General features: G+C 46.7%; 1 protein-coding gene across 24 annotated transcripts in view; it reads right to left on the minus strand.

The window, feature by feature from the left end:
* Nucleotides 1-27,069, minus strand: part of KALRN (kalirin RhoGEF kinase) — a 657,335-nt gene that overhangs the window by 455,923 nt on the left and 174,343 nt on the right. For all 24 annotated transcript variants that reach the window (XM_072811625.1, XM_072811621.1, XM_072811628.1 and 21 more), the window contains exons 2-3: nt 9,817-9,891; nt 2,479-2,593 (exon numbers count right to left, since the gene is read on the minus strand). In XM_072811625.1, coding sequence (XP_072667726.1) covers nt 2,479-2,593; nt 9,817-9,891 — 190 coding nt within the window. The remainder of the gene's footprint in view (nt 1-2,478; nt 2,594-9,816; nt 9,892-27,069) is intronic.

A 27,069-nucleotide genomic window follows, 5' to 3' on the forward strand; every position in this document is an offset into this window, starting at 1 on the left:
CTGTGACCTTCCCCTCAGGCCCTCTTGGGTTTCATTCCCCTCCACCCAGCAGAAATCTTTCCTTTTTAATTGCTTCCAATATATATTGTCCTGTCTTTGCTTAGCAAATCAGAATGAAGAAAAGTATTCTTCCAATTCTTTTACCTTCTATTCTTTAGAAGGTAAGGGTGCATCAGCTGCAGGGATGTGATAAACATACCAGAAAGAAAAAAAAAAAAGTCCCCTTCATGTCTCCTGGGACCCCAATTTCTTCTGGCTCTAAAGAATTGAAAGTTCATCATGGGTCCTCATGAAAACTTTTCTTGTAAATTGCTTTAGAAAATGCCTGTTACTAATATACTGGGGAAAGGTGCTTTTAAAACTGCTTAGCTCCTAGATGACTAAATTGCTAAATTACCTACATCAATCATGAGTGATTTAGTCCATCTCCTTGGGTCTGAGACAGATGGGAATATTTCTTCTGTACAAAGATCTCCAAGAAAAAAAGCAAAAGTATTCTACTCTACTCTTCACCCAAAGACTCCTGCACTCAAAGTTTAGAAGTTCTTTGGATTTAAACCAAATCCCTTTCATTGGAACTTAAGAACTTTTATCTCTTTCCTGGCCCCCAACGGGATATCATAAAGAAAAAAAAATAGACACTATTTGACATGTTTGTGCACAGTCTTCTGCTGCAGCTCTTCCGGGCTCTCCATTCTAGTCTATCTTCCAAAGAACTGGATGACTGCTCTTAAACCCCCTTGCCACCTGCCCATCACCATCCACCGATCCCTTTACATTTGTCTCCTTCATAGCACTTTTAAATAGTGCTTGCCTCATTGGACACCTGCTTCAGGAACCTAATCAGCACTTCCTTTTTTAAAAGATTTTATTTATTTATTTATTTATTTATTTATTTATTTATTTATTTATTTATTTATGAAAGAGAGCAAGCAAGAGGGAAAGAGAGAGAGAGAGAGCACGCAGGAGGAGGGCAGAGGGAGAGGGAGAAGCAGACTCCTCACTGAGCAGGGAGCCCAATATGGAGCTCGATCCCAGGACCCTGAGATCGTGACCTGAGCCAAATGCAGAAGTTTAACCGACGGAGCCACCCAGGCTCCCCAGTCAGCACTTTCAACAATTATCCAAGGTCTCCCAGCAGAGGCAGAGCTTAATATGGAGCTCCTCTCTGTACTTTACTAATTCTCCTATAAAATGCTCAGAGATAAGATTCCAAAGGCCCAAGGCACCACTTCTTATTTGCCACAACAAACACTTGACAGGCTCCAGCTCCACCAAGTCTAGAGAACAGAAATCTCTCTAGCCAAGCACAAGGATGGGAGAGCCCTGGGGCAGGAGTCAAGAGGGCAGAGTTCTAGGCCTGCCACTGGCACATATCGATATCCTGGGAGCAGCTCTCATGGCCACTAACCCTGATTCCTAAACAGAACACAACACGTAGTCGCCTAGACTGCTTCTCAGGGCTATTCGAGCTCTCACATGCTATTTATCTCTGAGTCTACAAAGGCCTCTCATCTCCCTTCTTAAAAGCTACAGGCCATGTCCTCGACATGTCTCTTTCCACCACCAATGTGGCCAGTACCACCTGGAAGCACTCAGAAACCAGTGTTTCTCAACCTGTTAAAACTATCATCATTCCCTGCATCAAATGAGCTTTTTAATGCTTTTTTTCCTTAACTGCTCCATCCAATGGATTTTTTAGAAAGACTTTTATTTATTTTAGAGAGAGAGAGCGCACATAAGTGGAGAGAGAGGCAGAGGGAGAGGGACTCCCAAGCAGACTCCCCACTGAGCTTGGCCGCAACTCAGGGCCTGATTCCAGGACCCTGAGATCATTACCTGAGCCGAAATGGAGTCAGACGCTCAACCCACTGAGCCACCCCGGCGCCCCCACCCAATGAAATTTTAATATCATGAATATACGCCTTTTTAGGTACAGTATGTCTATCTGTGCTTAAAACATAAAAGAGCAAACTTTTCACTAGCCAACCCCCTAACCCCGACACGATTTTCATCCCCCTTGCAGGCAGCATTAGCCCTGTTGAAAATGGTGACCTAGATTGAGCTGAGGGCTGCATCTAGCTGTGTGACACAAGAGGAGCTATTTGCTGCAAACTCCAAAAGCCATAAACATATCCACAAGCCAGAGGTTTTGAAAATAATCCATTGCACAAGCCAGAGTGGACTCTGCCAGATTTCCCACTCTCCTAAGGAAACTGGCCACTTCCCACTCTCCTCCCCAGGCCACAGCGTCTCCCGCTCCAGGCCCTGTCCTTGCTCTCACCTCCGCCCAGGGCTCGCACTCCGTTAAAATGAATCCCAGCAGTGACAATGGGAATGATGAGAACAAGGTGAACTGTGGGTGATGTTGTTCCAGGAATAATGAGAATCCACTTCAAGGGCAGAAACAACGGGGCCCCTGGCAGGATGGAGCGTCATTTGGCTCCCTCCCCCGCAGGACCTTCCCCCCCACCTCACCTTGGCACACTGGCCAGATAGGTCACGAGTTTCCGCAGGTCTTCCTGTCTTATTCTGTCATGATTGCTGCGAGCAGGGAAGGTCAGGATGGGTCCGCCTCGCTTATCACGGCCCCCTGCAGGGAGGAAGAGGAGAGCAGTTAGGAAAACCAGCCAGAAAGTGTGGCCAACAGGAAGAAGGAGTCCGGCTGAGTGTGGGTGGCAACAGGCAGAAACCCTGCACCCAGGGAAACACGGTCACTGCTTAGGTGAAGGCGTGGGATTTGGACATGGTTCACCTGTGCGACCCTGGGCAAGTCTTCTGACTGCTCTACTAGCTCACTGCAAAGTGCAGATGAAAACAACGATGAGCATTTTACAGGGTGGCCGTGAGGACTTAGCACTTTGAGATGCAAAGCTCTCTACCAGTGGGAGATGATCAGGAAGGCGTCGATGCCTCCTCTTATGGAGAACACAGCTGTGGGCTTCGGAAATTTAACCTTCAGTTCGCTTCTCTTCACAGATCTCCGTGAGGCAGAAGTGTTCAGGATTCACTGGCTACCGTGGTGAGAAAGCCTGAAAGCATCCATCCAGGACATCACTGCTCGGAGGGTTTTAGATTCATAGAAAAGATGTTAAGTGTTCTCTGCACAGCCAAAGATCCACCCCTGCCTGCCTGCCTGCCTGCCTGCCTGCCTGCCTGCCTGAGGTGCCACCTGTCAGTCCTGCTGGAGGAGCACGGGAATCGTTATCAGAAACCAGGATGCTCAAGGTCTTAATCACTGCAAATGCATATGTACGCACTATGATTATAAATGTTTTCTAAATATCACATTAAAAAAAAAAGCAGGAAGGAGTATAGTGAAATGATGATCATTGTTGCCATTAGAAGGTTAGGATTTCACGTGGCTGTTTTTTCTTTCCACTTTTTTCCTAAACTTTCTATTCGCTATTTATTGTCATCATTTAAAAATGTATTCCTTAATGGGCACCATGATTAGGAAGCAGGACCAAGTTTCTCAGGAGGGTCACGGGGGACAAAGTTAAGGTATGCCTTTACAGGCACTGGTTATTACACGAAGAAAACCTCTGTGTCATGAGCACAGAGTCCTGCACACATCCCAGGCTGCTCCCCGACACCCTCCAGAGTGGGGACCTCAAGGGGATGTACTACAAGGAGGAGGCATTGGCATGGCCATCACCAACAGTGGAAAAGAAGCTTAAAGATCAGCCCTGAAGAAGGAGCTCTCTCAAAGAAAGACGGAGCCTCCCAGAGTCCCCACCAAAGTGTGGGCTCATGAATAATGTTTCCCTCTGGTTGGGGGGTCCTGAAGTCATAGACAGAAGGGAGGCATGACAAACAAAATCCGAACATTTCCAGAATACTCTTGAAGAAGAAATAAGAAGGCCGCAACGAAAAAAATGTCAAACAAGATCAGGGCCACTGAGAAATTTGCCCTGATGGAAAAAAATGTTTCAGCGGTACCACCACCACCCCCAGCCCCACACTGGAGCAGATTTGTGTAGACATACCACAGAGTTGGACCTGAGCCCCCAGCTCCAGACCTTCCATACCACAGGCCCTAGTTCTTTGTATGAATAGCCACCCCCAACTCATCTGCCTTGGAAATGATCCCCACTTCCCAACTGCCTTCCACATGAAGAAAAGGAAGCAGAAGGATTAGACGGAAGGTTTCCCAAAACTAGGAGCATCTCCCATACCCTCACCCTTCCTCTCTAGCCTTGACCCACCCTAAGGATTTTCCACCCTTGGACGGTTTTAACTGCAAGTTTCTGCCTTTCTTCCTGACCTTCCATGGACACCGTAGAGCCATGAGAACATGGGGAGCCAAGGCTGGTCTGCTTGGCAAAGGCTCACTAAGGAGCTTGGACGACTATCGACACTGTACTTCCTAAGCTAGAGCCAGTTCTGCCCTTGGAAACAAGAGTTTCATAAATATGGCTGGGCAAGGTTCCAGATGGCAGAGGAGGGGGGAAAGAGGGGAGAAAGCCTGGAGCAGTACAGCCCCCACCCCCTTCAGGAAGCATGGATAGGGATTTGAGAAGGGGCAGCAGGATCAGCCAGGTGTTTGTCAGAAAGGAGATAACCTTGTAAGAATAAGGATGTCGGAAGCAGAAGAGGAATGAGCAGAGAGAAAAAGCCATTGTGCTGGAAAGAGTGGGACCTTGGGTAGACGAGGCCTCAGAGCGGGTGCAAGGGGAGAGAGGTCCTGCCCCCTTCTCTGAAGCAAACTGATAGAAATCAGAGAGGGAGGAGGAAACAGATAAATTAAGGAGAGGGATGAAGTCAGCCTACCTGGGAGACATTGTTCTTCAGGTAAAATAGCAAACTAGCCCACCTACCAAGGGCCAGGATAGGCTTGAGGTATTTGGGAAAAAGGGGAGCAGACCGTCACTGGTCAGCATCCCTAGAGGACGAACAGCAGGACTGCATTGAGGTGGGCTAAGAGGGATGAGGCAGGGACCTCGGGCATGGTGAGAGCTCTGTTGGGGTCTAGCCATGGTGTCCATGACAGGTTCTCACTTGAGTGAAGGCAAATCAAGCTAGTGCGTGCATAAGCGGGGAGGGCCCAGGGAAGGGAGGAAATGTCTTGCTGGATCATGAGCTCCCAGGGAAGAGGGGACAGCAGATGTTTTGCTCATCTGCTGTCCATCCTTTCCCAATGTATAGGGGAATATCAGAAAGGATCAAAGGTAAGGCACTAAGGCCATAGACACACATGTCAGAGTTAAGGTCTTGGACACGCATGGCCAAGGTAAGGAGGTGGAAAACCTTGGTACCAAGAAGGCTGAGCCGCCATGAATGTGTAGGAGAATGGATCATTGACATGGGTACTGCAGTTACAGAGGGTGATAAACAGAGATGAAGAATGAGAACCCCCCGCTGACGTCAGTGCGCATCATGGAGGTGGATCTGAGAGGGTGCAAGACAAAAGTAGCCAGGCTTTGAAAAGGCAATACAGATGCTTGCAGAGTCGTCAAAAGAGCTATTCCTTCACTCACCTCATTCCTGCTGTGGGCCTGCCTGTGTGAGGCTTTGGTTCCAGGAGCTTCAGGACAGAGATAAAATGGAAAAAGGAGGAGGGGACGGACGGTCTGATGTTCCAGAAGTGACACTGATCCCCTTCCCTAGAGGCAGGGCAGGACAAGGTCGGGGAAGAGACAAGGCTAAAAGCAGGGGTAGTTAAGGCTTCCCTGATTGAGCCAGAAGAGGGACAGTGCTCAAAAATTTCAGGGGCTATCAGGCTCCAGTTAGGGCAACTGGGGAAGGCGGGGAGTGGGAGGGTAGATGGAAACAAGAAAATGCATCAAGGGAATTAAACCAAAAGTTTGGTCCATGTAGTAATAGTTCTGCAAGATGTCGATGGATATATATGATTTTTTTTTCCCCCAAGGGAATAAGGTTACTCTGTAGTTCGGGAGATGGTTTCATGTGTTTAATAGACATGTGCTTTCATGAACATGGCAAACCTCCAGGAGGCAGCTATGATATGCATTCCCACACTTAGGAGTATACAACCCCTTTTTCTTTTTTTGAGGCTCATCTTGTGGGACTGCTGTTCTATGGAACACACTTTGAGAGACCTGGGTCCAGGTCTCTGCTCTGCCCATAAGATTGTGGCACAGCAGCCGCACAGATAACGTTGGTGGGAGATAAGGAGGCAGAGAGGGACATCAGGGGTGGCCAAAAGGAGGGTGTGAGTGCACAGAAAGGTCACAGAGGTGAGATGAGCTCTGTACAAGCAGACTGGATAAAAGGCACAAATGGGTGCTGTTCAGGGGTGGGGGGGGCACGCATGCGCTCAGAAGAAGCCAGAGGGGGCAAAGGGGGGGAATGCCCAGGTCTTGAATGCAGAGCAGGACGGCCGGGCTGGAAAGACAGAGGCTCCCTGAGGCACAGCCACAGATCCTGTCACACTCACGTGCACACACCCACATGCAGAAGCTGTAGGGCTGTGCTGGATTATTCCAAATGTGCGTTCCCATGGCAGCACAGGCTCCTTTTCCCTGGCCACGCTGGGGGCACTGGCAGAGGAGGGCAGGCACAGCCAACGCTTTGCTTCTCCACTTGCCACCTTCCTGCTCAGAAAGAAATGCGATTGCTACACTGCATTATTTAATTCTGGGTTGTTTTGTTTTGTTTTGTTTTATTCTTGTGTTTCTTTTCTTTTAAAAGCTCAGGATATAAGAGGCTTTACTGGTTTGTTTCCTGTTTCTGTTATTGTTTTATTATTATTATTATTATTATTTTTTTTTAGATGCAGCCAGCTGTCTCCCTAGCATCCTCAGCATCCGTCGCCAGCATGGAAAGACAATGTTCCCTAAGTCCAAAAGCTCCTGGCACCATGCACAGATGAATAAGACTGCTCAGCCCACATCAGTACAAGGGTGTGAATGCACACCCCCAGCCCCCTTGCTCCTGCCCTGGCAGACTTCTACCTGCCTCGTGCTGGACGGCTCCTTGCTCCTGTGCGCTCCCTTAGGACAACTCTCTAGAGTTGGGCTGGCTGGGCCCCCGCCTCAGGGGTCCAGCTTAATTTACATGAGAAAAGACAAGGCTTGGGGGCAGCCCAGGTGGCTCAGCAGTTTAGCACCACCTTCGCCCAGTGTGTGATCCTGGAGGCCAGGGGATCGGGATAGAGTCCCACGTGTCGGGCTCCCTGCATGGAGTCTGCTTCTCCCTCTGCCTGTGTCTCTGCCTCTCTCTCTCTCTGTTTCTGATGAATAAATAAATAAAATCTTTTTAAAAAAAGAAAAAAACAAGGCATGAACAATCAAACAAGGGTTCCCATGTCAGAATGTACTGTATCTGCACTCCTATGTCCTACATTGACGCAGGACAGGATGGTGTTCAGAGGCTCTGCATTCAAGCCAGAAAGGCCTCCTGGAGGAGGCAAAGTAGGAACTGGCTTGAGAAGGAGAGGAGAGGCTCAAGCTGGCAGAAGGTATGGATAGAGCACTGCAGGTAGTGCTTGTTTGGGCACAAGAGAAATGCGAGGATTAGCAGGATACCCAGGGGACAGAAGGACATCAGGTTAAATGAGGCTCAGGGCCACCAGGAGGAAGAAGAAGAAACGAAGTGATGGGGCTCTACTCGGGAGCAGAGAGTCAGCAGTAGGGGCCTGTGGGCCGCGTCCTGGAAGGCAGCGGCTTAGCGCTGCCCAGCGGCCCCCCCGGACTTCCACGCAGGGTCCTCCCACATGTCCAGCAAGCACTCCGATCCAGGCGTACAAAGGCTTTTCAGGTTGTCTCACTACACTTCTACCCACCCTGAAATCACTGCCCAGGGTCCCACCAAGGGGCGGTTCAGCCTGTGTTGCAACACGTTCAGTGACGGCTTCACTACCTGCTAAGATGTGTAAGCACCTGACACTAACGGGGAAAGGCAGCTTCTCAGTGTCATCTCGCGGCCACAACAGTAAAGCACAGGTATCACTACTGCTGCTGCTGCTGCTGCTGCTACAAATAATAGTAACAATAACAACAATCTCCACACTCTGAATCATCAGTGTCTCACCTTCCTCTCAGTAGGCAGGAGGCCCCTGCTGCTTGGTCTTTCCTCCCCCCAAGCCCCTCCTCTCTCTCTCTTTCTTCTCTCCATTTTCTCTGTTGCCCATCAGCCAGGCCAAGCAGCACCTGAGGAATGAAGCCATATACTGCGGGCTGTATTTGCTCTTTCCCTTTGACTCTATCACCACTCCTTGTAGACAATCAGGATTATCCAGAAACAAAGGCCCAGTCCACAAGGCACGAGCACTGGGGTGTGTTTCTTTCAATGTGCTCCTTGGTGGGGCATTGCCATCAGGCCAGCCCCTGCTGGAGAGTCTATAATGGAGGCCTGCGATGGAGCCCAGGGTGACGCTGGCGCCCCGGTAGCTCGCCTTCAATTATATCACAGGCCACCAAACTGAAAGGTCCAGATAGTAAATAATTTAAACTCATGGCCATCTGGGCTCTGATGAAACTACTCGGCTCTGCTGTTGTAGTTAGCAAGTAGCCACTGACACCGCCCGTAGCAGGCTGAACAGCAGCCCCCCAAAATATCAGGCCCTAATCCCTGCAACCTGTAAATGTTAGCTTATTTAGAAAAAAAGACTCAACAGATGTGACTACGTCGAGGCTCCTGAGATGGGAAGATTATCCTAGGTTATGTGAGCAAGCAGTTATAGGTATCTTCCTTCAAGGGAGGCAGAGGGAGATCTGATACAGACAGAAGAGGAAAAGGCAATGTGACCACAGAGGCAGAGATGGGAGTGACATGGCTGCAAACCCCGGAATGCTGGCAGTCACGGGAAGCTGGATGAGGCAAGAGGCAAGAGGCAAGAGGCAAGCTCTCTCTTAAGAGCCTCTGGAAGTTGGGACGCCCGGGTGGCTCAGCGGTTGAGCATCTGCCTTCAGCCCAGGGCGTGACCCTGGGGTCCTGGGATCGAGTCCTACGTCGGGCTCCCTGCATGGAGCCTGCTTCTCCTCTCTCTGCCTGTGTCTCTGCCTCTCTCTCTCTCTCTCTCTCTCTCTCTGTGTCTCTCATGAATAAATAAATAAATAAATACTTTAAAAAAAAAAAAGAGCCTCTGGAAGTAGCACAGACCTGCTGACACCTTGGTTTCAGACCAGCAAATTGGATTTTGAATTTCCAGCCTCCCGAACGATGAGAGAATACATTTCTATTACTGTATGCTACCAAATTTATGGTAACTTGTTACAGCAGCAATAGGAAACTAATACTACCTAAACACATGCACGTGGCTGTGTTCCAATAAGATTTTACTTATAGAAACAGGTGGCTGGCTCACAGGCTATAGTTCGCTGACCCCTGAATCAGACATCAAAAGATCCAGGTGCACAGATGAGTTGGAGAAGAAAGTCGGAAATAAATATTTGCAAGTCATGATTCAGAAAAATAAATGAATGAATACAAACACTCAACTGAGTTCCCTTTGCCAAGAAGGAAAGATAAAGAGGAGCTAGAAAACATCTTAATCTCCTACCCATGATCGGCTCAGAGATGAACCCAAATAAAACCTCTGGGAATGTGTGAGGTAAACAGACTCCTCCAGCTGGAGCACCTCCCATAGAGGCCCATGAGGGACCTGATAGGCCTGGGAGGGTGAGGTGAGGTCAGGTTTATGGTTGTGAACGTCTCCCAGAGCACCCAGCTGGGATCCAGGCTCTCCCTCCTCTTTCTGACTGTCCCTGGAGCAAGGATGCAGCCATCCACTCCAAATGCCACCCACCCCCCACCAACTTCTCTCTCACACACCAAGAAGTGATTGCTTACACGCATGTGCGTATACACCCTTCCAGGTCCCTTTCAGACCAAAGTTCCACAGACACTCACCAGACACGAAGGCCACTTTTTCCTTTAGGATAGGAAGGACATCAGAAGCTTTCAAACCATCATTCCGAAAAGACCCTGTGGGATGACAAAACAGAAGGAATCAGGATGAAAGAGGTCAGACGGATGAATCCCTGGGTCCCTCCCTCAGCGGCCCAACCCCATCACACGCCAGAAAGTTGTGCCTTGTTCAGGTGCTACAGCCCAGCCCAGTGGGACAGGAGAAGGTCCACAACAGATAAGACACTTCCACATGATGCCAGGCCACAGAGGTGTCCCTTCCAGGGAGAGGACGGTCCAGGTTGCCCCCACCACATATACAAAGCTCCGTGCCTCGCAGGCAACAACCACAGCCCTGCAACTTGACGATGGGGCTTTTTAAAAGCCACTTTTGTACCTCTTTGCCTAGCATGGTGTCTGGTACACGGTAAGCACTCAGTGAATACCAATGGAACAGGATAATTAATATCAAGATGGACCACAATGCCCTAAATAATTGTGTTTGCCTTTCCTCTACCTGGCACAGTGACTCTTAGTTTTCACTATACAAATTATACAAGCAAATCACAATATCCCCAAGTGGGAAGCAAAGTTGAATGCAATACCCTTCTTCCTCCTCCCCCTCAATGTCACCCTCACCAGTCCACAACACACAGGAGGTGTGGAGACATCAGTCTCCTGGGAAGGAAATGCACTCCCTTCTTCAGCAATTCATTCTCTGCCTAAATTTTGCTCCTCAGCTTCAAAGTCCCCTCTGGGGTCCAGCGGACTTCCTGTTAGGGGGTTGGAGGCAGAGGCCTGTGGCTCACATAGAATGGAAAATAATGATGTGCCACGAGAAACAATAACCTCAAAGGACAACCCAACCTGGTGAGTTCAAGGCACGTGGGAAGAGAAGCCCCCCCCCCCCCCCAACCACCACACACACACATATAAAATCCCGGGTCGTCCCACTGCGCCCTTACATTTAACCCAAGCACCCTACAAGGACCCTCAGGGAGAGCCAGCCCACACTCTGTGAGCTATAACTGGAATCTCTGCTGTACATCAGCACGAGGCTATCACACACAAGGATCCCAGAGGAGAGGAGGTTCTGTGTCAGCTCAGTGAAACAGAACCAGAGACCACAGGCAACCGTCCTAGTGCCTTTCCCCACTTGGCTTACTACCTCACAGTCCCAGTTTGACAATCTGCAGAGAAACGTACTGGGAAGGATGGTCCCACGCAGGGCTTTCTTAACTTCTAAACCCTTACTGCTTCAAGAGACTCACCTGGGAATTCTGGTAACAGCCCAAGATTAGAATCACTGGCTTAGGGAAGGGAAATGAACCAGTTGCATGCTCCACCAAAGAGGAGGAAAGATGTGTCTCCAGTTGCCATGGTCAGGGGTTATGTCCTGACCCCAAACAAATTTCCAAAGTATCTCTGACCATTTCATCTATTCCTTCTCCATTTTTCACTACATAAATACACTGAGCCTTTTTATTCATCATTTGCTTCTCTTTACAAGCTGGCCCACAGCACCCAATGCCAGAAGAACCCCCTCCAAGGCTCACTCTGAGAATGAAAAAAATATGACAAAAAAAATTAAGAAAAAACAACTCTATAAGCATTGTTTTGTACAGATCTTTACACTCTTTGTGTCCCAACACAGGAAAACTTAAATCTCACTAGTAGAAACCAGTTAGGATCAATGTAAATTATTATAGAATTTACAAATATATAGGTTTTTTTTTTTTTTCAGCTTCATGAAATAAGATGTTTCAGTTTCCTTGGCAGGGAAGAGTCCTATGTGGCTGCACCAAGCAGACAAGGATCATCTCTAGCTGATGCGTGAATTGTTTGTGTAGAATGATGCCTCTGTTGTCATATATGAAATATATGTGTACATCAGTTTTAAGACATTCCCCTCTATACCACTACATACACTAGTAATTGCTATAGGAAAAAATTTATAAGAAAGGTTCAAGTTCAGTCCCATCTACTTCCAGATTATTTATAAATCCAAAAAGATCAAGGCTTGGGATTCCTGGGTGGCTCAGCGGTTGAGCGCCTGCCTTCAGCCCAGGGCGTGATCCTGGAGACCTGGGATCATGTCCCACATCAGGATCGCTGCATGAAGCCTGCTTCTCTCGCTCTGCCTGTGTCTCTGCCTCTCTCTCTGTGTGTGTCTCTCATGAATAAATAAATAAAATCTTAAAAAAAAAAAAAGATCAAGGCCCAAATGAATGAGATTTTACTGTATGACAAGAATCCACACAACCTTCTCTCCAAAACCCCTGTCCTATTTTTCCTACTGCTCTTCCTCTCCCCTACTTCCTTTAAAGTATGCAAGATGGCTTTAATTCCATGAAGTCCCCAGACATTAAGGAAGACCTCGGAAGTTGCTATAATGGAAGCAAAAGGTTCCCTCACCTACCCCCTCATTGCTTGCACTCACGGAAGGAGAGCAAGAGGGTGCTCTGAATTCCATCCCTCACAGTCCACTCATCATGCCCCACCTGTTTCTTCTCCCCTCCAGACTCCAGGGCCTGAGAAAAAGGCAGTGGCTTGTCCCGGCAGCTTGCAACCATTGGCAATTGGCTGGAGTAAATGTCAGTATCTTGGGTTGGGCTGGTCCAAGATCCCAAGGGCTTCCTCTTCCCAGGCCAGAGTATTCCCCGGTCTAGGGGAGAGCACAGCTGAACTACCTCCCAGGTTGTGAGTCTACCATAAGAAAACCTAAAGTATCTAGATTTACAAAATCCTTAACTTGGGGATAATCGTTTCCAACAACAACAAGATTTTTCACATTATAAAAGGATTTGCTCCAGGGTCTCTTTAAATAAAAGTTGCCTTAATGGTTTGAGTTATTTTTTCATTTGCCAAAAATTGAATTACAAACAACTTTTCAACAATGTATGCGTTATGTAAAGCCAAGTAGAGCTAAACTAATTAGCCCAGCAGCTCAGAAGTTGGCGACCTTGAGTAGAAAACCTATTTGCTCTGGCTGAAGGTCCTATGTATCAATTCCCCCAGGCCCTTGTGAAGCTGGCTCTAGAATAAAGGGGAAGTCCATCGAACACGAATTCAAACAGGACCAATGAAATAGCAACATGTTTTCACTATCAGGTACATGTCTGGGCAGACTCATAGAAAATGTTCAATAAATATTTGATGAAAGGATAAAGAAATGAATGAAATGGTAACCCTTTCTCAAGTGACATGCGCGAGGTCAGCGGCCTCATCTGTCACACCAGGTGCTGGTGATCTGCATAGATGATCTACAGGGTCCCGCTCAGCTCTGAGAGTCTGAGACTTTTTTAAACCTTTTCTTCATATTTATTGGCCTTTCAGATCCTTGGATTATCAGATCAATATGCTTTGAGAGAAAGTCCTAGAAACGAACTCCCTAACAAGGTTCAGTGTGCTTTGGGAAGATAAAACAGCTCTTCGCTGGCCTCCCAGGGTGTTCTTTTCCAGAAATCAGCTCAGGAACTGGGATGCCCAAGACACTTCACTCCATTGTGCGGACATCCCAAGGTACCAGAATGGAAGGCTAGTGATGGGAGAACTTCTGTAAGGCATACACACCTCGGAGGAGGCAGGCCGACCTGACCTGCAATTCCTATCTCTGATACAAGGTATATTTGATAATAGCACTATTACCCTACAGACTCTAGACCAACCACAGATCAGCTTCCCCCTTTCAAAGAAGTGCCTGTTGAAACAGCAGGCCCCTTGCTAGCTCTCAAGAAATCCTGAGAAGAAATTAAAGCCCTGGTGCCTTTGGAGTTACTGTAGGAAAAAAAGAACCAGAGGGCACCCTCATGGACCTGACCCAACGTGAGTTCGGTGCTTTCTCTTAAGGACAAAGGCATGCTTCGCTGGCATTCATTCAGCACTAATCCCACCCCATTTGTGTCCTGCTGCTGTCAGAATTACAAGCCTGCTGTTCGGTTAATTAGCAAAGTTGAAATGCTCCACATCTATTAGGGAAGTAAAAATTACCACCGCCATCTCCCCAGGATCTCCAGCATGGAACTTCTCGAAGCCCCACTTTTGCCTCCTCCTTGCTCCAAACGGTGTTATGCTTCCATTGCTGCTGCCTGTTCCCCTTCACTTTTCCTAGTCAGCCTTCCCCATGCGGGAAAGCGCCCACCTCCACCACTCTGGCTCCCAGCCTCTGCAGGGCCCCACGTGGCAACAGCAGGGCTGGCCCTTGGGTCAAAGGCCCTCTATCGGTTGCTTCATGACTCCGGGAAGGCAGTGAGTACCCCAGGGCCACTGCATGCATTGGGCTCCATTCTAGCCTCATCCAGGAAACGATGCTGATCTCAACAAGTGAAGACACAAGCAGCTAAGTGTTGAGCATTTGGAGGTGCAAGGTGCTAGGGTACCTAACCCATACATTGCTCTTTATTCCCTTTTCGTTCTAGGCCACACTCCCTTAATGTGCACTCACTGTAAGTATTTTATTATTATCTCATTGCCTCAAGTGGGCCTGACCCTGCTTCACCAATGCTCAGGCAGGCCTCGGCCTCCTCTTTCCACTCCATCCCTATGTGTCCGGCATGGAGGCCCTGATCAAAGTGGCCCTGAGTCACCAACGGACTGGTGCACAGAAGATGTTTAGTTTACAGTTGAGAATTCGAAGAGCTCATGAGGTGGAGCCTTAGTTTGGGCATAATTAGGACTGTTTCCTCTTTCAGAGTCATTCTTTCATCAGTTCTTCGGTGAGCACCTATTATGTGCTATGCCTTATGTGAGGCATGGCAGTACTTAGACAAATAAGCAGCAGACCCCACTCTCCAGGGGGCTTGCAGGCAGAGATAGGCAGCTATACAGATAGGACAGTGAGCTGTTATCCGAGATAGGACATCACCTGAACAGAGTGCAAGGGAGCTCAAAGGAAAGGTCAGCCCTAAAGCCTCGCTACTCAAAGTAACAAGTATCACCTGACCAGCTAGGACCTTGCTAGAGATGCCAAATCTAGGCCTCATCCCAGACCTGCTGAATCAGAACCTGCATTTTAACAAGAAACCCCAGTGACTCATATACACGATGCATTTAAGGAAGATCTACACACTAAAGTAGGTCTTTCTATTCCAGAGTTGCCTCAGAGACAAAGATAGGTAAAAACATCCTTTAGTCTAGTCTAAGTAGAGCCTCTAAAATCTGATCTAGTGCTGCCCGTCACCCCTCCCACATCCACCATGGGAAGACCCCTCACCACCGCCCAATAATTCCAAAAAGTCAGCCACTACCCTAGAACCTGTCACCCAGATTCGGCTCTGGAGTGAAAAGGCTATCAGAGAGATAGAGAAGTTTCCCCCGCCAGGGCACTGAGACTGGACCATGTCTTATTTTATGGCGGTAGGAGTAGTTGTGAACAACATCTGTCCAAACCGCTCAGAATTTTGGTGGCTTAAACCATTCTCTCATGTACCAGATATTTTAATTTCACAACGAATCTTCCTCACTACCCCAACCCTCAGAGCCCCACCTTCTCTAACTGCTCTCAGAGTCATATAGGACTCAGATGCATTTACAGATCAAGACACCATCTCTGAGATGGCCCTGGAGGACAAGGAGTCGGTCGGTTTATGACTCTTCATCGCACCTGCACTCTCCACTCCCAGCCCTGAACGCTGGGCAACACTGGATGAGAAACAGAGGAAGGAGAGGTGCCCCTACCTAGGAGCTCCACATCTAATGAGATCACAGTGCTCATCTCAGGCAATTCTCTCCCTTGGAGGGAAGACCCAGTTTCTGCCCTCTGAGAGTCTTCAGCCCAGTAAAATACCCAGTGCCCATTTCCCGTGACACCAAGAGGTTGCCAGACTTGGTATGAAAAACAATTTACAATTCTGAGGTTCTGATGAAGACCCTCCCCCCGCCCCCAGCCTGGCTGTCCTTTATCCCCCATATCCTGGTTTTTGGTGCCATCACCCGCTAACAAACCCAAACAGAGCCTAGACCCACCTAGACCCCTCCCACTCCTACATTCCAAATATCAGTTCACTCGCTTGGTTCTGCTAACTCCACCTCTTCAATTTCTCTCGAATCCATCACTTCTTCTGTGCAGTTTCCATAATCTTCTTGTCAAGTGGAGTCATCCCTGACTGTGCCTCGTACTTCATCATCTCTTCGAAGTCATTCCTATATTTTCATTCTACTCACCATTAACGGATTCCAAGGCCCTGAGGGTAGGGGCCATGTCTTACCCTTGGCCCTACCCCCAGCACTTAGCACAGTGCCTGTCATACAAAAGAGACTCCAGAGATACTGGACTGAAACATGTGGGTCCTAAGAAGACAGAGAGTTAGAGTGGTGTGAGTAGGAGGCGACTTATAGGGACAGATCCCCCGGAAGGTGGTCTTTGAACCAGGGTTTGAGTACGGGCCACAGATCAGTGTCCTGGTGGCAAGTGGCACCAGCCAAGACAGAGAGGAAGGGGCAAGCAGGTCACGGGCCAGAGATGGAGAGAGCATACTGGCTGAACAGAAAAGCAGGGTTAGCGAATGATGGAAAGGGGGGCACGGAGGTGGTAGATGGGCTCTGCGATCCCACTCTGAACCCGATACCTCCCGAGGGCGGGCTCCTGGGAAGGCATCAGTAAAGATGTGCCTGCGGGTACCTTCAGAAGCTCAGGGAGCTGGGACTGCCCCACAGCACAGGCCAGAGCTGCGGGAATCTGAGAGGAGGGCTGTGGTTCCAGAACAGAGCTGGAACCAGCAGGCTCTGACTGCAAACCCCACGTCACATTCCACTGTGCAAGGAGCTGGGGGAGGATGAGACATGTGGCCCTTGCTGAGGTGGCGGCTGGAATATGGGGGCGGGGGGCACTGGAACTTCGTCTTTTTATCTTCTCCTGAAGTTCCAAGAGAAGCCAGAAGAATGCTTGTCTGTGAGGCACCTGCTGGGAGCTGCCAGCCTGAGGAAGACCCCATGGAGGTGCCATGTGGACCTGAATCATAAAGGAAAGACCCTTAAGGACATAAGGACGTGGTCCCTTCTGTGCAGGGACTCAATGGGCAAGGCCCTGGGGGAAGACACTGTCGTGCAGCTGGGGACGGGAAGAAGTCACGCTGGGGAGAGGCGATGACCTTCATCCCCCCACTGTCCTTTCACCTCTTTCCTATAACACAAGAGAAGGAGAGAGAAGTGGCAAGAATGAGAGGAAATGGGTCAGAGCAAGAGAGGACGAGCTGTTGAGAGAGATACACAGGGACGCCCAGGTGGCTCAGCGGTTGAGCGCCTGCCTTCAGCCCAGGTGCGATCCTGGAGACCCCGGATCGAGTCCCACGTCGGGCTCCCTGCATGGAGCCTGCTTCTCCCTCCTCCTATGTCTCTGCCTCTCTGTGTGTGTGTGTGTGTGTGTGTGTGTGTGTGTCTCATGAACAAATAAATAAAATCTTTAAAATAAAAAAAAAAGAGAGAGAGAGAGAACCACCAGCACCCAGAGGTGGAGGTGAGTGTCTTGTCCCCTCTTCAGAGATGCTAATGAGCAGTTGAGCAACTGGCTGCTGCAAAGCTCCTCCAGCAGCCACACACAGGTTCCTTGGAGCTCTAGTTAAAACAACTGCCACTGAGGCAGGACATGCGCGCTGACAGGAAGGAATAAATGTGTCAGAGAAAGAGACTGGGCAGCCCTGTGAGAACACACAGCTCGGGGTGCGGATGCACCGGCCTGTCTGTCCCCCACCTGGGGATCCACCTGCCCACAGTGCTCCCCGCAGCCTCAGTCCCTCACCAGGGACACCTGCCAATGTGGAACCTGCCCCAGCAGCGTCCTCCCTCCCTGTGGCGGAGCTCTCCTCCTCCCTGGCACTTCCAAGACAAGGGCATTCACAAGCCTCAGCCAACCCGACTTCAGTGGAGAAAGGGAGAAGGGGAAAAGCAAAGACACGGGCTCCTCTTTTAAATACGAAGCCTTTCCAAGCAAACCCTCTTGGTCTCATGCATCGTGATGCAGCAGACGTGATGCAGCAGTCATTACACCAGGGAGAAGCAAAGCCCGACACACACCTGTTCATCACTCCCCACAATGTCCATTCACCCCCCCTGCGCCACGGTGAGCTGTGTATCTCCTCCCGGCGTCCCCCCACCCCCACCCCCGGTGCCTCCTCCCCTGCACAGGCTGAGTTGGTTCCTCCTCTGCATGTCACAGGGCAGGCCCCTCGCTCTTGTGCCATCTCCACTGCCACCCCTGGATCCCTCCGGATGCGGGGCCGGGTGCCCACCTCTGTGTCTCCAGTGCCCAGGACACAGCTTCGGAGCAACGGCGCCCTCCACACTGACGATGCTCACGGACTGCTGTACCCCTCCCTGCCCCTGTCCTTCTCCCTGCCCATTTCTACCCCGATCTTCGTCTTTCTCTCTCTCAGGCTTCCACATGAACTCTAATTGCGCCAATTTCAATATTAACTCTCCAAAGTCAATATTAGATATAAAGGCCTGGCTAATGGGCTACTTTTGAAGAGCAGAAAATTGTAACACCATTGCTAAATTAGCTGCATTAAAAATCACTAATAATTAGCACTTTAAACATGTGGGTGACACCTCTCTAAGCCCAGCTAATGAGCAAACCGTTTCTGTTTATTCTTCACAAGATTTAATATTAGCTGAGTTGAGACCTCAGCTGTGATACACACAGGCTCCCTCGCTCACCCTGCCTCAATCCCTCCCTCCCCAGAAAACTTGACAACATGCAGTGTTCTCTAGACATAAGAAAATGGCCACTCCAGAAGTGGTTCTGTCTGCCCATCACTTTCGAAAAACTGATTCTTTGCTAACTGACTAGGGTATTTCAAGTGCTCATACCTCATGGATGATGGTGATGGTGGTAGATTTATTGTCTTTTTTGTTACACTGGCTATTACTGTTGCATCGGTCCTCAAAGTAACACAGAACATTAGCCAGTGATGAATTAGTCAGTGATGAATATGAATCAACTGTTGAACATTAGCAGTATATTTGCTTATATAATATATTCTGAGAGAGTTACAGAGACACTCAGAGGTGGGGGCGGAAGGTATGTGCTGTTCAGACATATTAAAGGCTCAGTCCTTGGGACCCTCAATCTCCATCCCCCTCCCACTCCCCCAGTGTGCATATCAGTAGTATTTGAATTTGAATTAATTTTAATTTAATCAGGACATGACTTTAGGTTAAAGATGAAACTGTTGACTTGAAAATCTGGCTTTGGCCTCTGTCACAGTGGAACAGCAGGTATGCAAACATGAAAAGGCCCTGGACTTCCCCACTAAACCCTTCCCCCTCCCCTCTACTCTGCCCTGCTCCTCAGAGCTGGAAATGCAGGTGTGAGTAGCAATAAAGCAGCAAAGGCTGACTGCAGAGCTCAGAGCCAGAGACCTTCATGGGCAGCTCCTAAAGCAGTCCCTCTCACCCCAGCCCACAGCTTCTCCCCACTCCTACCTCCACACTTTCTGATTCCATAGCTGTGCCATTCATGCCCCAGTCTCACTACCCATCAGCGAAAGCGATGCACAGTGACACAGTGGGCACAGACTGGACACAGGCCCACCGCAGACATGGAACACCTAGGGCCAAAGTAATAACCAGGATTGCAGAATTCCAAGTGCAGTCTGACAGGTGAGAAGAACCACGCCTGGAGGTCATATTATTGAACAAACTTGAGCAAACTAAAGCACCTCCTCCCGCTTCAAGGACATGTGTGCTGCTGTCCTTGGTCCTGAGCTACTCCCAGGGACTGCCGTCCAGCCTGTCCTAGGATACACGAACCAAATGGGAAAGAGGCAGAAATGAAAGAGATGTTAAGATATACCCGGAAAATAAACAAATATGAAGAAGTGAAGACACAGAGACATGGAGAGATTACTGGAAAGAATAAAAATACTTGCTTGGGTATTATTTTTAAATAATTGCAGTAACCCAGAAAGAAAGGTCTGTGCACATCATACACACATACACACGCACACAGCTCCCATGGAAATGAGACAGCATGAACTCCTTATGAATCCCAATACTATGTTTTTCTGGTTGGTCATATCTGAGGGGGATGGACTGGCCATGGAAAAATTCCTAAAGTTGTAAGCAATTTTTAAATCTTTCCTAGATTAATACCTTGGGTATCTAAACGCTGCCCAATTCAGTTCAGCAAATATTTACTGAGCATATATATGTTTTAGCAAAGGTTCAGCTACTGTGGACACAATGATAAAAAAGAAATGTGGAGTTCCTGAGTCTAAGGGACTTTTAGTGTAGGGTGTGAATCAGGCATGTCAACATGTAATTTTAATATCACATACGAAATACAATGATAGAGGTACTTGTAGAGACAGATATTCAGAAAATACCAAAGGGCTAATAAAACTCCAGCTCTAAGAAATTGTCTAGAATTGAAAAAGTAGTATCTAGAGAAGAGGCAAAGTGTTATGGGATCCTCAGCAAGGTTCTGAATCAGATAGGATAGTGGTAAGTACCAAGGTCTCTCTGGTGGGTTTAAGGGAACAAGGAGAAGAGTAGCTAAGACGTGTTTTTTTTTCTCCCATGACCCAGACCCTCTCCAGAGTAACAGAAGACAAGTTAATGTTTGCCAGAGATAAGCAACAAACACCGCCTGCAAACCTAGCATAAACAGGAGCCAGATTAAGCTAGAAAAAAAATTTTCAAGAGAGAGTTTAACTTGTGATGATGCCTGCTATTTCTTTAGAAAGAAACATAATACTGTCTAGTGCTAAATAGGAAACCAGAGTAATCCAAATATCTCACAAAGCTAGAATCCTTCTCCAGAATTATGGAAAACAAGAAGATGGGGGGTGTGGGGGCACTGCCTGCAAAGAGTTGCCTAGGTAACCCTCAACTCTGCTTGCCTGAGGGCAAACTAAGCCACACATTCCAGGAGCAGCTAGTAAACCAAAGCAACGTTCCTAACCCTACCTCAAAAATGTTTGTGGTTGGGGAGGGCCATAAACCTCATGAACTTGCATGCAAATTATTGCATATATATTCATAAGTACTCATTTTTCCAAAAAGAAAATCTGCATAATTTCAGTTTTCATCAGATTTTCAAAGGGGTCAATGGCTCCCTAAATGGCTGAAAACCATTTGTCAAAAGCAAGGTCAAAAGAGATCCTACAATCTCTCTTGAGTTCTAACCACTGCATCCTATCATCCGGCATCTGCCTTACTCATGGTCCACTTCCTAATACTCACAGATTAGACGGGACCAATCCTATACTTGAGCTGGCGGAAAAATTAACTGAAAAGAAATGATTTCGATTTCTTAGCTTAAATAAAAGGAAAGTGGGGCAGATGGTAGGAGATGAAGTCTGTGTACAGGACTCTGTGCTCTAGGGATAAGCTCAATCAGAGGTGGTTCTCTCACAGCAGCTACTGGGAGCCAGAAGAAGTAAGGCTAAACACAAAAGGGGTTTTACAGACGCCTAGGCAGTGCCTTTCCTGGAAGCTTTCCTAACAGATTCCCAGCCTCTAACTCCTGCTAATAGAGGGATAACAACTTGACCGAAGTCCCTTCCTGAATCCAAAAGTTAGAGCCAGCACCGGGGGTCTGCAAACTTACTTAAGAAGATGTCTTGGAGGCTGGATCATGGTGGGATAAGAAGGGAGTTCTCCAGCTAATTCCCAAGTTAGAGCATGCCTGGCCACTATGTGCTCAACAAGCTGTTCTTTGCATGAGATGGTAAGTTCTCCCAGGGCAGGCATGTCCCTGGAGGCAGCTCACAGCCCTGAGAGTAAAGCACAGGCTCTGGATTTAGAGAGAACTAAGTCTGACTCCCAGCCCCAGAACTTACTAGCTTTGTGCCCTCGGACATTACTTAACCTCCCTGGGTCTCTGTTTCATCATCAGAGATAAAGCCTACTTCACAGGCTGTGGTGATAATTAAAGGACAAAATCTATTTGAAGGGACCAGACACACAACTGATGGCTAAGTAAACATAACACTCCTTCCTTCTTCCCTGTTCATCTGGGAAGCCTTAACATGTGGCTTCATATACAGCAAATGCTTATTAATAAGTGTTGATTATGTCAATAAACCAGTGATAAGTGTACAAGTCAGGTGAATAGAGTCAATTCAGAAAACGACAGCTAAAAAATGCCTCACCTTTCCACTACATACCTGTAAGCCATGATGCTTACCTGTCCGGTTCCTCTGAGTATTTATTTTTTTCTCACCCATACCCAATCTGAGCTATTTGACAAGTGCTCCAACCACTCCTGCTCCCCCAGCCAGTTTCCTCAGATGCAAAGGAAAGCCTCCTGTGCCCAAAGGAACACCAGCTGCTGACTGAGCTGAGGGAGCACTTGCCCCTTCCCCCCCGCCTCCCCCGTGTCAAAAGGGTTATGGTCGTGGGCATCCTTCCCACTCTGAGTTCTATGTGTTGGAGCCTGTAGCTGCCAGCCTTATCCTTCCTCCTCAAGCTTCTCTCTCCCACTGCCTTTATGAGGCTGGGCTCTAGACAAAGGTATATGGGTCCAGGTGGCATTTCTGAGAAGTACCTGTAACCTCAAATGCACGCCAATGGCAAGGCCACTGTCTAAGATGAAGCAGCCCTAACATCTGCCTACAGGTGAAACCTTCAGAACCCCATAAGGAATCCCAGCTGCTTGCAGGGGAAAAGAGTAACATGGCCCGTAGACCTTTTCCTTGGCTGGCCTTGAGCTGTCAGGCCATTGTGAATGGGGAGTTCACAGAGGAAGGAAAGCTAGAGGTCACAGAGCTGAGTGTGGAGGTACAAGAGAGTGGCACATACAAACACAGGTGAGCCTGACCTTCAAAACCACCTGCTATGTAGAATAAATGATCCAAGCTGCTAAAATTCTCTGTTCCATGTTCTCTGAAACTATTTTCTTCAACAATTCTTTAATACTTTGATTTTTTTTTTCCAGTAATTGGAGAATACCTCCAGGGAGACTGGAAAACCTGGCTCTCTTTGCTCTTTTCCAGCTTCTTTTATTTTTTTATTTTTTTAAAGAGATGTTATTCATTTATTCATGAGAGAGAGAGACACAGAGACATAGGCAGAGGGAGAAGCAGGCTCCCTGCAGGGAGTCTGATGTGGGACTCGATCCCAGGACCCCCGTCACAGCCTGAGCCAAAGCCGATGCTCAACCCCTGAGCCACCCAGGCACCCCTCTAGCTCCTATTAGAAGGGGAGCCCCTGCCAGGACCAGAGAGCCATTAGTTTGTCTTGTCCATGGATGAATATGCACATATACTCAGTACACAGGTGATGTGCTAAAGACTAGAAAAATGTTAAGATGGGGTGTAAAGGTGCTTATCATGACTTTAAACTAATGAAAAATCACACAAAATCTAAATGTTCAACCACACAGGATTGGCAAAGTAATCCATGGCATATCCACTGTATGTAGCCATTAGATATGACACTGTGCAAGAGTAATTAATGCCATGGGAAATTGCACAGTCTAGTGTTATATATGAAAAATAGGTTATAAAGCAGCACATACAAACTTATCCCAATTGTAATATATTGGTGTGTGTCTAGGCATAAAAACTACAAATATACATGTACACAGTGGTTAACTCTGGAAAATGGGATTAGGGCTGATGTTGTTAATTTTAATGTTTTTTGCTGTCCAATTATTCTTATTTATTTATTTACTTTTATTCTTATTTATTTTTGAAATAACTCAAGAAGAGCAAATTCCCTCCTTTGTGTATTCATCTTTCATATGCGAGATCTTTGTATCATATTCGTGCACTTAAAAAGTTTAATAATTAGGTTGTAGTTATGATACCATCTGCAACAGCATTTTAAAACTGAACTTATGTAATGTTTAGGATACCATGTTCTGCAGCTGTTCTATGTTCTATGATGTGATTCCATGACAAATAAAAAATGGCTACCATTCATCACAGATGAAGTTGTCTTACACCTAAAAGAATGGAGTCCAAATAAGCTGTAAAAAGAAAATTAATTTTTTGTTAAATGTCATTTAAAGATTTGCCATGCATGCAAATAGACTTTATCTCGGGAATGCAAGACATTAAAGAAGAGTCAAGTGAAATTAAATTCAAATAAAATCAACATGTTTTTGGATTAAAGAGCTAAATATTATAGCAGATATCTCTTGAATGAATCTCTAAGTACCTATTATGTGCCAAAGGGATTTTCAATTACACTTCCATTTGGAGGAGTAAATGGATGAAGGTAATTAAACATTTTGGAGGGGGGGGGAAGGATGAATACTGGGGTAGGCTTGCCCTACCAGATATTAAAATATACTTTTTAAAACTACTTTATTAAAGGTGTAACAGACATAAGAATTAACAGACAAATGAAGGGAGCCTGATTCATTGACCTAATACAGATCTGGCATATTTAAGAACTTAATATATGATAAGGAAAGAATCTAAAAGAATGAGGAAAAGACAAATTATTCAATAAATGGCACTGGAAAAGTGGAGGAAAATAGTCAAGTTAATCCTCACAACTTCATACCATACACCAAAATAAATTTTAGACATAAATTTAAGCCCAAATCTTAAAAATGACATATAAGAAACATTTTTAGAGGAAATATAGGTGTGGAAATTTAACAGATCCCTGAATGAGAAGAGAGTTCTCTGGGCATAAAAGCATTAAAAGAAATCAGAAAGGAAAATATTGATGATTTTGTCTACGGAAAATTTTACACTATATGTCAGAGTATAAACAAAATTTAGAAGGTAAATGACAAGCTGGGGAACATATTTGCAACAAATCTGACAGAGAAAGGATTCATACTACTCCCTATTTGAAAAAAAGGCAAAGAATGTAAATAGACACTTCAAAACAGAAGGAGAAATGGCTAATAAACATAAGAAAAAGCAGTCAACCTAATTAGGAATCAAGGAAATGCAAACTAAACAACGAGATCTTTTAAAAATCCATTAAATCTGCAAAGATTTTGAAAAGGCAATAATCCTCAATGCTAGCAAGAGTCCAGAGTTAGCCTTCCCTGCCCACGGTTTTGCTACTGCAACCTTTCCAGAAAGCAATCTGGCAAGATGAATCATGAATAATAACATTATGCATAACCAATGACCTAGTAATTCCCCTTCTGGATGACTATCCTGAGGAACTAAAGAAAACTGAGGACAAATATTTCAAGACAAAGAGTTTCAAGCAGTACTTTTTATTGCAGTTCCAAACAGCAAACAGCCTAAATGTCCAACAGAGGGGATGAGTTAGACAATCTTGAAATAGCTATAAATAGTTTGAGTAATTTATAATTTTATAGAAGAATGCTCAAAATATGTAAAGTAAAATTAGGATACTAATAATACATGTACTATATATGTTAAGTTGAATCACATGAAATTTGAGACATAACTTTTTTAACCCTCAGAAATAGCAATTTGATGATCCCAAATATAGATACAATGTTTTTCTGGGTTTAGGGATTATGGGGATATTTCATTTTCCTCTTTATACTTTTCAAACTTTCTACAATGAATATGCACTAAAATGTTGAAGTTGTATAATTACATGAAGATCATATAAAGAACACCCCAAACTCACATCTACATTAAACCACCTCTTTGCTTTTCCCTGCCTAGAGTTTGCAGCCTTTTGCCTCTTTGATCTTTTTATCTCCATGCTCTTCACCTTTGTCTCTCCTTCAATCTGTAATTTGTTCTTTGAAGTTAATCCCCAGAATAATAAGAAGCAAAGTCCTAAAAGAAGAAGAAGAAGAAGAAGAAGAAGAAGAAGAAGAAGAAGAAGAAGAGAAGAGAAAAGAAAAAAAGAAAGAAGAAGAAAGAAGAAGAAAGAAGAAAGAAGAAAGAAGGAAGAAGGAAGAAGGAAGAAGAAGAAGAAGAAGAAGAAGAAGAAGAAGAAGAAGAAGAAGAAGAAGAAAAAGAAGCAGCAGCAGCAAGGTTCTAGAAAGATTCTGACCTGGGCTGTCAGTTCCCTTTCCTCCAGGAAGCCTTGCTAGACCACACAAGAGGTTTCTATTGCCCCAGAGTAGCCAGTAGAAATACCATAGTCAGTAGAAGGACCACAGAAGAAGGTGAAGAAGGTAGGCAGCATCCTTGTGGGAAATCCGCCCCACTCATGTCACTGCCACTCCTCTAGGACTGGTACTGAGGTTCCCGCCTCTGTCCTATGGCAGGCATGGAAGGGGGCACCCAGCAGTTTCCCTCCAATAGCAAGAATTAATCCCAGTCCTCCCTAGCCTGACAACTTCTTGTGCTCTATATTCTTGCCAGATGTCTGCTGGAGTCCTCATCCACTACATGATGAAGACTCATACTTCTTGGTGACATGTCCTCTCCCAGCACCTCGGGACTTACCACCCATGCAGCTCCGGGCCCCATAGGGTGTCAGAAAGAACCAAACTTACAGTGAGATGATCTGGGTTCAACTCATATCAACTTAACAATTTGGGGGAGGCTACTCCTCCACTTTGTCTTTGATTTCCGCAAATGGATATTTCAAAACTACCCTAGCTAGGACTAAATAAATTCAAGGTAAAGCAGCTGCCAAACAGCAAAGCCCCATATAAAAGTCAGATATTAGCTATCATGTCTGTATTGTAGCTTCCTGTGGAAGTAATTACAGGTTTCATGCCTTTCTGATCTCGAAGTCTACCTATGCTTTTATGCTCCAGTAAAACCTTCCCACCACCATCAGCATCACCACCAATCTCAGGAGAGGCCGTCCCCTGCATTGGTGACATGACCAGAGAGAGCCTGGGTCATCCCATGCCTACCTACACTGCTCTCATATCTCAGCTGTCAGGAAAAATGTGCTCATTGTAACCCTGAACTCTTGGCAGGCATTAGTCTAAAGGGCAAGTGTGGGGCCAGAAATTGAACAACTGTGTGGCTGTGTTCCCATTCCCACTTGGGGAACACAGGGGACATGGTTCCACTGTGGGCTGAGGTCCATGTCAAAATAACCAAAGGCACTTCCTCCAATACCTACATGTGCAATTATCTCAGCACATGCACTAGGACACTCAGATGAACCAAACCTGGGAAGACACTCTCAGTTCTTCAGGAAATGCTACCCCCTGTAGTGTCCTGTTCCAACCACTTTCTCTTCTGACTATGGAATGTGGTCTTGCGACTGCTAAAATGCATAAAAACTGCCATCCTAGGAATGGGGCCAGGACTTCCCTCCTACATACCTTCACCAGCCTCTCAGAGTAAACCATCACTTCCTCTCACCTCCTCTTCCTACTACCTTCATCCAGAAAGAACTTCTAAATGTGCCCAGTGGCCTTACAAACAGCCCATGTCAGTAAGCTGAAACAAT

This window comes from Canis lupus, chromosome 35, assembly GCF_048164855.1.
Source record: "Canis lupus baileyi chromosome 35, mCanLup2.hap1, whole genome shotgun sequence".
NCBI classification, from domain to species: domain Eukaryota; kingdom Metazoa; phylum Chordata; class Mammalia; order Carnivora; family Canidae; genus Canis; species Canis lupus.